The 12890-nt window shown below is 32.2% G+C and overlaps 1 protein-coding gene across 1 annotated transcript; it reads right to left on the bottom strand.

The window, feature by feature from the left end:
- On the bottom strand, positions 1-9285 carry LOC111002139 (ornithine decarboxylase 1-like). Its single transcript, XM_045630588.1, has 9 exons — positions 9066-9285; positions 6928-7045; positions 6645-6776; positions 6020-6140; positions 4470-4643; positions 3714-3845; positions 2741-2842; positions 1308-1537; positions 1-1207 (listed from the first exon to the last, which is right to left on the bottom strand). The coding sequence occupies exons 1-9, from the start codon at positions 9244-9246 to the stop codon at positions 1066-1068; spliced, it is 1332 nt and encodes a 443-aa protein (XP_045486544.1). The 5' UTR covers positions 9247-9285; the 3' UTR covers positions 1-1065.
- Positions 9286-12890: the final 3605 nt, after the last annotated feature.

Raw genomic sequence — 12890 nt, 5'->3', positions numbered from 1 at the left:
ATGGCTGGAAGTGCAGGGTGGGAAAAATACTATTTCTTAACACCCATAATAATTATAGCTGACTATTTACATATTAAATACTATTAAAACCAATCAGTAGTCGCTTTGTCAGATTACATAAGAATTCAATTAGCTTTGATGCGAGTCCAAGCGATGTACTAATAGATTTTTTTCAACGTGGAATTTCATTGTAAATGTTCAAACGGCGTTTTATGCTCAGATACAATAACAGCAATATATCTCATTATAATGTTGATACTGTAATACGAGTATTATATTTCAAAAGAATTTCAAACGTGAACTGTGGAACCGACTGACCCAGCTATTCGCACTCCAATTAGTGAAGTTGAAGTAAATGCAAAATAAATAGTTATATCGCATTCCCAATCAGGCGAATATCAAACGAATCTTTTTAATGATACTATCAGGTTCTAATTACTTTTCTTCTATAGATAAAAATATTTTATTGCTTTGACATCTGATACATTTAATAAATATCAGTAATATTCGATACTTGGAACTACTTTTGTATTATTGTATTGGCAGTTGAGTCGAATAAAAATTCTGAGATAAAATCTCGGACCCGTAGAGTAAACCATAATTTAGACGGGAAGACTAACATAACTACTTCGAAGGTCTAGTGATACACATGCTGCAGATCATAAGGTCTCGGGTTGATATCTTTCGTGAAAACGAAAATTAATGAGAACATTATTGAGAACACCCTATTATTTGTTTTTTTTTAAATTATGACACTAATTATGAAGGTGCTGATATTTTCCTACTTTTCAAAGATATAAGGAAGTTTTTAAAGAAGCAGGAAGCTACTGCCTTGACTTTGTTTACCAGTAACAATTTAGTTTTGTCTTTATAATATTATTCGGTATGAATTGATGTTTGTTTATTGTTTTCCTGTTGTCTATATTCTTATGTTTTCCGCTCCGTACATTTTGTTTATCAATGTTATCTGTCTACGTGTTTTCTTTTGTTATATGTGTAAGCTGTAAGATAACTAATAAATAAATATTATTTTTCCAGGATAAGGTAATAGTATAGCTTCATGTCTTAAAGTGGCAATGAAGCTGTTGATTCTATGTACGACATTGTAGTGACGATAGATGGTATGGAAGATGAAAAACGTTGTGAAATGTCGGGATTCTCAAGAAAGTCACTTTCCTGGTATGCCCCGCTATCCTTGATCTTTAACCTGCAAGTAGACGGGAATAAATTGTCAGCATTTTAGAACTATGCTATTACAGATTCCCAACGGGAGCTTTTATAACAATTAACAATAAAAAACACATTACCATAGCTCTTTTGAAATCACTGGCCGTATCTGCGGCTGCTGGAAACATCCGAAAGAAGAACAAAAGACGATCGAGTAGGCCCCACGTATTGGAAAGACCAGCCAGTCAAGTGGACTGCATCTCGGTAATAGAACTGTTACATCCTTCATTATGCGGTCTATTGAGTCAAGGCTATAGCCCCATAGGATAGTCTTTTCTCGTACTTCCTCTGTGTTTGTGCTTTTTTCTTTCTAAAATATAAAATACGCCTTCATATAAAGTTTCATGCAAGTGATGATATATCTGATAGCACTGGCTGGCTTAAAAAATATATCATAGTTTTGACGTGGCATCGTCTTATAATTCTCTTGACGCATGCGGCGTTACATCGTTCTGAGGCGTTCCATTTATTTCTCTATGTCTATAAAAATAGCTATCAAACAAATAAAATTATAATTTTCTTTTAAAAAATGCAACCGTTCAATAGTATTTTCTTATGACGTTGTCATATTGAACTATCGTCAGTAAACCGACTTTACAGACAACCGATTTTTTATAGTTATAATAGCTAGGTATATCTAGGAGTAATTTCAGAGGTTTTACGGCGTATATACGTAGACATGCATTTTCACTAATCTAATTCTTATCATGTGTCATTCTTCTTTAGAAGTTCGAATAGCATATTATATTCCATCGACATTTTAAAATCCATTTAGTTATCACAAATAAAAATACAAACTACTAAAGTAATGACAGTTACAATTAAAAAAAATAGTTTTTTCGTTATTAAAAGCTGGTGGAGGCCCTTACCCTTGAAGGGGTACCGATCGACGGTACTAAATTTAGCTTAGATATACGATAAACAAAAAGATAAATAAAATAATGTATACAATGTAAAAAATATAAGCTGTATATTATCTTTTTTGTCACGATTGGAAATGAAACGGGCTTTACTATTATTATTTTAATTTTTATTCGTGATAAACAATTCATTACAATGTGTGAGATTTGGAAATGTTTTTAAATCAAAAAATAACTAGCCAGTTCCTATAAACTGAATAATAAATTCCATGTTTTTTTTTTTAATTCTGTTAACAAGACGCGTGAGCGTATGAGTGTGTGCCTTCTGAAACTATGATTATGATTTAAGGCCTAATTAATTTTAATCATTTTTGTAGTAGTTTTGTTGGTGGCTTAGTTATATAAATAATATTTTTTGTAGAAATTTGGGCATGTATGGGTTGTACATAAATTAAGAAATAAATGTAAGTGAATTAATATTTGTGTACTCGCATCTGTCTGGTCATACTACATACTTATAATTTTACAATTTTTTGTTTGGAAAAACTGGACCTCTCACACAAATTTGTTTACGAAAAACAAACGCAGTACAAACAATTATGAAATTTTATGAATATAATTCCATCTCATAACAGATAACGAGCTCCACTTACTTGAAACTTACTGACGGTCTGCCAAGATTCAGTAAATTGCAGAGTTCCATATATACCATCATTTAAATATATCATGTTTATGTATTCGTTATCCTTTTTAACCTAAAATATCAAATGTTAATTAACTAGGCAAATATTATATATTATTTAAGGAGCAGGTTTATTAGCAATTATAAGTTGTTTTGAATATTTCTTTATGAAAAATAGGTACATAGCTAAGCACAAAAACTAAATAAACCAGCCTAATAAACAAAAGCCTCAGATAAGCCGGTTTTCTCAAGATGTTTTCCTTTATCTAGAAAATATAAAATGCACACATACATATAAATTCAATTGGTGTACAGCTGAAGATCGAACCTAAATAATGAGTGTCGCAAGCTAAAGCTAAAGAAAAGGGCAACATTGACAAAACTCAAACTCAAACAAAAATCATTTTCTTTTAAAACGTCCTTTATACTCAAATCATGTGTTTTTTTTGACGTTATTGCAGACCATTTTTAAAACAGCTTTTTTTATTTGTTTTCTTCACATATATTTGTCTGTTACGTTTCTGTATGAATACTTGTTAATTAGTAAATTTCTTAAAAAAATAGATGTCGTTGGGCATGTAAAAAACTTGATTAGATAAGGGCGTCCTAGAAACATATAGTACCATTTAATGTCTTAAAGTATTTTAGAAGCTTTCAATATAATATGTATCTTAATTGTAGATATTAATATAAAATAGTTTTATTAGTGTGTGTCGGTGTGATGACTCCGTATCTTAGGTGTTTTTCAATTAAATATTAATGAAAAAATAATATTGTTTACATACAAAAAAGTCCCCAGTGCTAAGAAAAGCTTTTATGGAATTTTCTTGTACCAAAACTTTCCTAAAGACATATACAATTGTACATCTATTAGCACAGTGTTTGTACGCCTTAATTTATCTAAGTTGTCCAATTTTTAATAGAAAAAATTAATATACTCTTACTCTTTTGACAGAATTAATGCTGCAATATAACGTCATAGAGGAATCGCTGACATATCTTCCTGGCTCCGCAATTATTTTCACGTTTTTGTCGGGGAAAAACTCTTCTAATGATTTGTTTATGAGCTGGGATACCTAAGGAATAATTTTGTACTTTAAGTACATTAAATTGTAAACATTGCTGATAAGAAAACACCAGCTGATGTTAAACAAAACCCAGATTCAATGTAACTTCCAAAGTAACCTGTTAAAATATTTAGCATTATTAAAATATTCGGAATCAAGGTATTTTTGTATGAATTAAATCAGATCTATCAGAAAGACGCATTTTACCGGTTTTCTATGAAGTAAGTAAGTCATACGCTAATCCAAGGTAAAGATTATACCGACAGACGTTTTCCTACATGATATTATATCAACCAATTAGGATATTAAATAGACTAAGGAATCAACCACAGCAGTGCAATCTGCCGGGCCGATTTTTGAATCTAAACCATCCTGGGCATCCAGGGCTCCACGCAAACGCATACAAAAAATCATTCAAATCGGTCCAGCCGTTTAAGAGGAGTTCAGAGACATTCACACGTACAGTAGAATTATATATATCCTATCTTGTAAATCATATCAAACTACACACGATGTGCAAATTTGATTGAAATCGCTTTAGTAGTTTAGGAGTCCATGGCTGACAAATAACATGACGCGTAATTTATATATAGTCAAATAAAACTCAGCACAATTGCATAAATGTATACATACCTTATCAATATCCTTAGTTTTTTCACTCAGAAATCCTCCGCCTATATCGACTATTTTCATTTCTCGGCCCTTACTGGCTTCATAATCGAACAACGACCTGGCGTTGCGAATACCAGTTGCATGGCTGTCTGTTGAATTGCAGACGCTACCCACATGAAATGCGACACCCACAACCTGTAATAAAAATGATTTGTCTGTTTGTATTTACATTGTATATTCGCGGAAGCTTCGCAGACCCATAGAACTTCCTCAATGGATTCAACAGGACTCCTCCTCTCATTATTTGCTGAGTTATGTGTGATTGTGAGAAAGTTGCATGGAAGTCATATCTTCACACATGTGTACCTTATCTATCTTATAGTTTCATAAGTATCTGATTGTCCTCTTATAACATGTGAAGTGTTTGAGAGCAAATATAAATAATCCGGTAGCAACATCCCAATAAGCTTTTCGTGCCTGACTCGGGCTAATAAAGATTCCTTAAGACTTACAAGATACAAGTTTAAATTGTGCGCATTGATTGATATTCCAGAAAATACAGTTGGGCTAGATTGCTATTTTCTAGAGGACTTTTTAAGTATTTGTCGTCGTCGAAAATCACGTATTAACTTCATTAAATTAATAAATTCCAATATATTCCAATAGGATTCCACTATGATCCAATTTATATTCTACGAGTAACAATTTATCAGCACTGATTAAAATGTTTAATCAAATCGTTCTAGACTTTTACTCTTGCAAGCATAGCCAAGTGAAAACTCTACAATGAGTATCGGTTACATTAACGGATTATTGTAAGTAACTAGATTTATGGAATTAAATTATATTTAAATTATTTGAAAAGGAAGGTTGACTATTCCATTAACCTAAAGGTGGTTTATAAAACAGGGATGCATTGCCTTTTAAAAATCAGCATAATAAATGTTATTTTTAATAAAAATAATAATATACATGTACGGTTCCTAAGTCGTCAGTGCGTTTAATAAAAGAAGATTTTTATATTACTTTATATTAACCACTCGCACACACAGAAAATGAGCGAATTAATAGAATGTTAATTGCTATGCAATTTAACAGTTGCAGAGGGTGCCTGCGTCCGGCTGTACTCTCGGGGCGTAACTCCGTCAACTTAGTAAATCGTCATGCTTCAAACTCAAACTCAGACTCAAAATATCTTATTTCATATAGGTAAACAAGTACAGTTATGATCATCAAAAAAATTAATTGTAAATTTAAATTTACTGCCAGTTCGCAAGTCTGGGGCGTAGATCACTTATAACTGATTAAAATACAGCCATGGCACGTCCATAAATATGAAATATTTACGCTTGTAGCTGAGCAAGATGTACTTGGCACGTACATAGGGAATCATCACGCTTTTAAAACTAAGAAAGCCTGAGTGAGCAGAATGTACAGCCTTGGCTCGTTCAATACATATTTTCAAACATTCATATTAACTTAATCAGAATTCGCCATAAAGAGTTTCCGGCTATAACTTTGTATCCATTGTTTAAGCATTCAATGTGTTAAAATATACTTCGAATATATACCTTAATTTTTAATTCAGCAGCTTCATTCAATAGTGGAATCGCTTCAGTTTCAAAATCACAACCAAATTTTTCGCCCAATTGGTAAACGCTTTCACTATCCACTCTTATTCGGATTAGGGTCCTGAAAATTGTAAGCCAATACATCTTTATACGAAAACATAAACACAAAAATATGTCTGTCCTGCTCTATAAGGCTCGATGCTCTTGTTTAACACGACTGTGTAAAAAGCTTTAGAGTCAAGAGAGTAGATTTAGGAAATTAGGAATAAATTATAAAATAAATTTAGTTAACGGGTGCAGGCCCATCTGATGTACTCATAAATGTTAAGGATTTAAAAATGTTTATGAAAATTACCTGATAAAGGTGGCAATACTACCAAACATAAAATATTTGTTCAAAGGAATACGCGAATTATAGAATAAGACTTTAATTATAAATTAGGAATAAAGTTATGCGTTCAATATTAATTTTTTTATTGCTTTTTAACTGCAATAAAAACTTATAATACAACAAAAAGTGTTAGTATGGATATTTTTACCATACCTAATTACAATAAAATATTGAGCCTCCTGCCTACTTGTCCCCTGATAACCTATTACTAATAATAATTTATAAAAAAATAACCTTGCATCCGGCCAATATTGCTTAATTCTTTTCAATTCCAAAGATGAATCAAAAACAGTATGTGTAATCCCAGATTTCTTAGCATAATCCATCCATTCAGGCATCTTGATTGGTGACGCAAATATTATACTCCTACGACAAAAAAAAACTTGATTAAATGGAACATTTTAGGTATTGCTTATTTTAGGCTTCTATAGGCAGCATATTGAGCAGTTCATTAAGAATATTAAACTAATAATATCATAAGTAAAAATACTTTCATAACATTATCAAAATCTCTTACTTTGGGTGAACGCCGAGCTTAAGAACTTTATCAATTTCTCCAGGAGTCGAACAGTCAAACCCCAATCCTAATGAAGAAGCTAGCTTTAGAATCGCTTCACCGTCATTTGATTTGATTGCTGAAAAAAAATGTTTATTACATAGCTTATGCCCAAGACTCTTGTATCATTAATATAAACTCAATCTAAATAAACAATGACGCTGCAATCCATCTTTCTGTCTAAGTATAATTTTGCCATACAGGAATCATGACTCCAGTCTGACTTGATTCCTGTGCATCTTAATTGTCATTTAAAATTTATAACGGCCTCAAATACCTGCCAGCATTGTAAAGCGATACACATGACGATCATCGATTTTTTTAGTATCCGAGAAATTTGTGGACAAACATGCTAACACTTATGAAAATGATGATACTTGCTTAATAAATGACACGAATTCCAACCAATATAATATACATGTAAAATGGAAAACCTCCAGTCTTTGAAGTTGGTTAAAATAACAATGCTGGTATACGCTACGTCCACATCTCAGTAGTCACGTTTTTTAGATTCAAAACACGCGATAAAAAGTTTTTCAAAAGGGAGGAATAAACAAAAGAACAATAAAAAAGTAAAACAATACCACAACAAATAATAAAAAAAAGTTGGTGAAAGCTTCTAAAAACATCAAGGTCTACGTGGGGTGGTTGTTTAGCAGGTAATATGTTTTAAAACAAATATGTTAATATGTTTTCTGTGGTAGGTAATCACTATGAAATCCAACATATGTCTGTAGCAGTTAAATCATTTTTCCATATAATAGGAGGCAAACCTTTTATATGGAAAAATGGTATTTGGTATGGTATTTTTTATTGGTACGCTCTTTTCTTGAAGGACTAAGTCTAATTGGTTCGGAAATACTTCAGTGCCCAGTATTCCGATTCTGGCTTACTCACAAAGTTGTTAGCGGAAAACGCGCAAACTTGTGTCTCCTTGGGGTTAAATTGGACTAGATTTAGTCTAGCCAAGGCCACGACTCCACGTAAGTTGCACCATACCATTGATATCTATAAATGAATCCCTAATTCTCTTGGTCACGACATCACGTGTGAACGGCTGGACAGATTTCGTTAATTCTTTTTTTGTTGTGTTTGTTATTGTGAATTATGAAGAAAATTCCGTGAAAAATTAGAAAATTTAAGAATACTTAAACACCATATTAAGTAATCCTGAAGTTTGTTACGATATCAAATTTATGGTGTCTTTTATAACTTTATCTAAATATTATTCCATTGCATTAATAATATAATTATACAATTCTACTAGACATGTGTATGTAACGGGACTCTTTTTAAATGGCTGGACCTATTTAAATGATGTTTTTGTAGGCGTTTGGGTGGCGACCTGGATCGTTTAGATTCACAAATCAGCCGGCAGATGGCGCTGCCGGTATCTAGGTTATTTAATTATGCTGCAACTAAACATCTGCCTGTTTAATATATTAATTGTTTGAAATATCATACAGAACAACGTCTGTTGGGTCCGCTAGTGTATATATAAACAGAGTCGGACACATTGCCTCTGCCCACATATTTGTAAGGTAGGTACACTAAGAACGACCATGGCGACAGAATTTACATAATTATATACTAAACTACTATACAAACACATAGAGAAACAGATATATAATATACATAAACACTTATATATATATATATATATTATCGTCTTTCTTACTTTTTGTTGCCTTAGTAGCGTCCTCTCAACTGTGAAGTAGGTGGTGGTCTCAACTGGTAAGTGGTTTCAATCATAGTTGTGGTTACAAACTAAATAGCTGTGTTGGCATAGACTATAGAGGCTTGCGACTCTCTTATCTGAGGTCTTAGGTTCGATTCCTGGACCAATGGAACGCAATTAACATTCCCTCTAACTGATAAGGAATCCATCGTGAGGGAACTGGCTTGCTTTGGACACTAAAAGTCGACGGCATGTGTCAGACACAGAAGGCTGATCACTTTCGTATAAGATTGACAAATGATCACGAAACAAACACAGAAATCTGAGGCCCAGACGTAAAAAGGTTGTAGCTGATTTTCTATTAATTTATAAAAACATTTTATAGTTTTTATTTTTAAACATATTATATTCATATATTTACCGTAAAAGATAGTAACGCGTGGCAGCATTTTCTGAAAATATTCAATTCTCCGGTGAGTTTCATCTAAATCTTGAACGAAGAAAGCGTCCTTTTGAAAACCACTTTCTATTATTGCTTCAGCTATATCTTCAAGTGTATGTTTATCTAATACATAAGTTTTAGCCGTATATCTTGACTCCATTCTGATTATAAGCGGCACAAATTATTGTTATTCAAAACTTATAGGCTTTACGCAAAATACTAAAATATTATTTAAAAACCATGGAATTATATATGGATGGCTTTCAGGGAAGTACAATACAAAATGATAAAGTAGCTAATTACTTTAAAATATCCATAAGAAAGATCATATTTTAAAGTAATTAGATACTATTCAATGACAAAATTTATGGCTTAGAAAAATTTAAGGAAATATCAAGTGTAAAATTTTGTTTCAAAAGTTATAATTATGATTAATGAAGGCTTATAAAAACATTATTTTAATGTACAGCTAAATTTCCCTCTGATAGTAACACAATTAACAGCATTAGCATATCAATGAAAATACAAGTAAATGATGTATTTTCATGCCTATTTTTTTATAGTAATAATTCATTACTAATTAATACAGTTCGCACGTTCTGCCACACATAATGACGTGCTAATTTGTCTTAAACAGTATAATAGATGTTACAAATAACATTATGATAGCATAACTTTTTATCACATAGTCAATTACATCATTTATCGGCCCATACAGCTTGCCCGGGTGGACATCTTTTTTTTTAAATTTTGTTAATATTTATATGTTATTTAATAGTGTGGAAAAATTGATTTTTCTATCATCAATCGTTTTAGCAGCGCATGCGATAAAAGATATTTTACAGGCGTTATTTAACTATCTTATCTACAATAATTGTAGTTTTATAAAGGTACCTTATTTTTTCTTGTAATTAAAATAGACTATATTAATCATTGATAATGTAGCATTCAAATGGTGAGAGAATTTTTAATATCGGTCCAGTAATTTTTGAGCCATTTCGTAACAAACATTACATACAAATCTTTCCTCTTTATAATATTAGCAACTGATTCTTCGAGTATATAATATATATAATATCATTATATCTGATCTGTTAATTATATTATTATTATCTGAATCTACTTGCTTTGCAAATGAATGACTTATAATATAACAAATAATTCTCATAATCTCTTAAAATAGTATTATCAAAACGATTACAGAACACTGTCCATTTGCATACATCAAAACTAAAGTTCATAAAGAATTCTGTAATTACAAGTCTGATCCCTTGGGCGTCAACTACTTCTTATTACTTATATTAATATAGGAGTAACGCGGTCTTTCCCTCGGGCGCTGTGAGATTTTCTATAGAACTTGGGTCATAAATCCACGCCCAACTGAATGCTTGTTTGCATAATACAAGACCAGTCGGCTCTGTTTCATTACTTTGACACGTAACATATGGCTATGAATTTGTTGGCATTACCGTTTAATATGGACATTTGTATGATTCATAAAGGCATCCAATGTATATTTCCAACACACGAACATACAGTACAATTATTTTAACCTCCATAGTTATAATAATTTATAATTTTAAAAAAATCGGTGGCGCTACAACCTTTTTAGGTCTTGGCCTCAAATTTCTGAATCTGTTTCATGATCATTTTTAAATCTAATGGCCAAGTAGGTGATCAGCCTCCAGTTATACTTCGTCGACATTTCGGGTCTAAGACATGTTTCCTTACGATGTTTTCCTTCACCGTTCGAGCAAATGTTAAATGCGCACATAGAAAGTCCATTAGTGCACAGCTTGGGATTTTATTAATTGATACGTTTTTTGGTTAAATCGGTTCAGAAATTAGTTATAGGGTAATCGGTTCAGAAATACTTAAGGGGGCAGCTGATGGTATTGTAAAGTCGCTACTTCGCAGGCCTTTTCATCATCGGTTTGCCAAGTCAACTTAAGTGGACTTGCAGTAAATTTACGCTCGGCTCGTTAGAAAAGTCATAACAGGAATGTGGTGAAACCGGTGTTACACCTCTTAGCTGAAACTGTTCTCTGTTCCCATGGCAACCAATAATTACAGCGATACTCGATACTCTCGTTCATGAGCAGAAATCCCCATTAATTAGTTTTTTATTAAATATTCACTCTATTCGCGATGTGGGTCCTAGCTGATAGAAATTAGTATCTGGTATATACAACGTTAACATAATATATAAAATAGTTTCTTTACATGAAATTATGTGTTATTTGTACTCAGTTTTAAAATGGTAACTATCCTGAATGAAATTATTTTATTATTATTAAAATAATTAATAATTAATTATTTTAATAATAATTTTAAATATTTATTGATTATTTAAAATTATTAAATTTGTAAAATATAACAATTTTTTTTAATTTGATTTAAAATGATTAAATAAAATATTAAATATTATTTATTTATTATAATTTAGTTTTGATTTAAGTTTTGTGTCGAGACAGAACTGAATGCATTGGCGACGCGATTTGGCGACTCACCATGGCGCTGGCCACGTCGCCATGGCGTCTCGATGAGGTATGGCCCTTATTATATTATTATTAGCGTCGCAAAAAGATTAAGATAGAAACGAAAAATTAAGAAAATATGGGTAGGTAGAAACCGAGGCCAAAGAAGTGTTTTTCTCAAACGCTATGAAGACTTAAGAGAAACCTTGAAAAATAATCAATTATCTGTGGTTGCCACTAACTTTATTTGATCAATTGCGTTCAACGCGGCAACTAGTTGGCGACTGTGATAAAACAAACACGAGCAAACAACTGGCGCAAACAACTGGCGACGTCGCCAGGAAGCCAGTCAGTCACCAAGTGAGTTAGCCGGCATATATCTCGCCAGCGACGTCACCATGGCATCTCGGTGAAGTATAGACCAACAAATCGTCCGCCCCAGTACCATCACTGGACAGGACGAGAACATCTACTCCGCCAGCAGGGGCTCTGAATAAACTGGCTGATGTCCGCCCTTGAGGGGAGCGGATAAACGCAAGCAATGATGGCATTGCTACCAGACCCGTGTTATTACCCATCACCAAATCCACTAGTACCAGTACCATCAGTACATTTTAAAAGTGTAAAGTACCTACGTGTTTGAATCTTTCGATTGTTGTGTTTTTGTGTAAATTAAATTTCGTAAGTGTTCTTTTGTTTTTTAAATTAAATCCGCTTCTGATCTCTAATGATATAGCTTATTTGACTGGGTTACAAAAATATTGATTCAGGTTTCAGAAAGAATGAAGAAAAAACTAGTCTCTTTTTGCAACTGTTTACTTAAATAATTTAAAAATCTTAACCAACGTTAAAAGTTGAACCGACCAAATTGTTTACTTTTGCGAAGCACAAACAAATTTAAGTCAGACTTTCTAAATTGTTTCGTAATAACTCTTGCCAAGTTTAAATTTCTTGAAAGAGTTTTTAACATTCGTAGATTCTAGACTTAGCTTTTGCTCCATTACCGAGGTTTTGCTTATATAACATGCATTTGTAAATTCATAAAAATGAAAACATCAATTATGGAAATTTAAATTATTTTTTTACTTCTTTCTTTATATAAATCGTGGTTGTGGTTGTAACGTGGAGTCAAACTGATTCTCTTTTGCCGGTACGTTACCGGCACTTCCAAAGTTGCCAGTTGTTTTCCAATAACAGTTTCAATAAAAATATACAATTCTTACGTAAAATCAAGGTTATTATTTTTAACGAAGTATGGTAGCCTTTAACTTTAGGTTCTAAAAAATAAAGTAAAAATCCTCTTTTTTATCCTACTTTACATTCACTA

The sequence above is a fragment of the Pieris rapae genome, chromosome 12, assembly GCF_905147795.1.
Source record: "Pieris rapae chromosome 12, ilPieRapa1.1, whole genome shotgun sequence".
In the NCBI taxonomy this organism is placed as follows: Eukaryota; Metazoa; Arthropoda; class Insecta; order Lepidoptera; family Pieridae; genus Pieris; species Pieris rapae.
Note: the sequence above shows the minus strand (reverse complement) of the source record. Positions and strands in the feature narration are given on the sequence as shown.

Excerpts from the sequence above, each read along its gene's own strand:
- LOC111002139 (XM_045630588.1), bottom strand. The coding sequence starts at position 9,246 with ATGGAGTCAAGATATACGGCTAAAACTTATGTATTAGATAAACATACA. Across the intron at positions 7,046-9,065 it reads ACGCGTTACTATCTTTTACG|CAATCAAATCAAATGACGGT; the intron begins GTAAATATATGA and ends ATTTTTTTTCAG. Across the intron at positions 6,141-6,644 it reads CAATATTGGCCGGATGCAAG|GACCCTAATCCGAATAAGAG; the intron begins GTTATTTTTTTA and ends TACAATTTTCAG.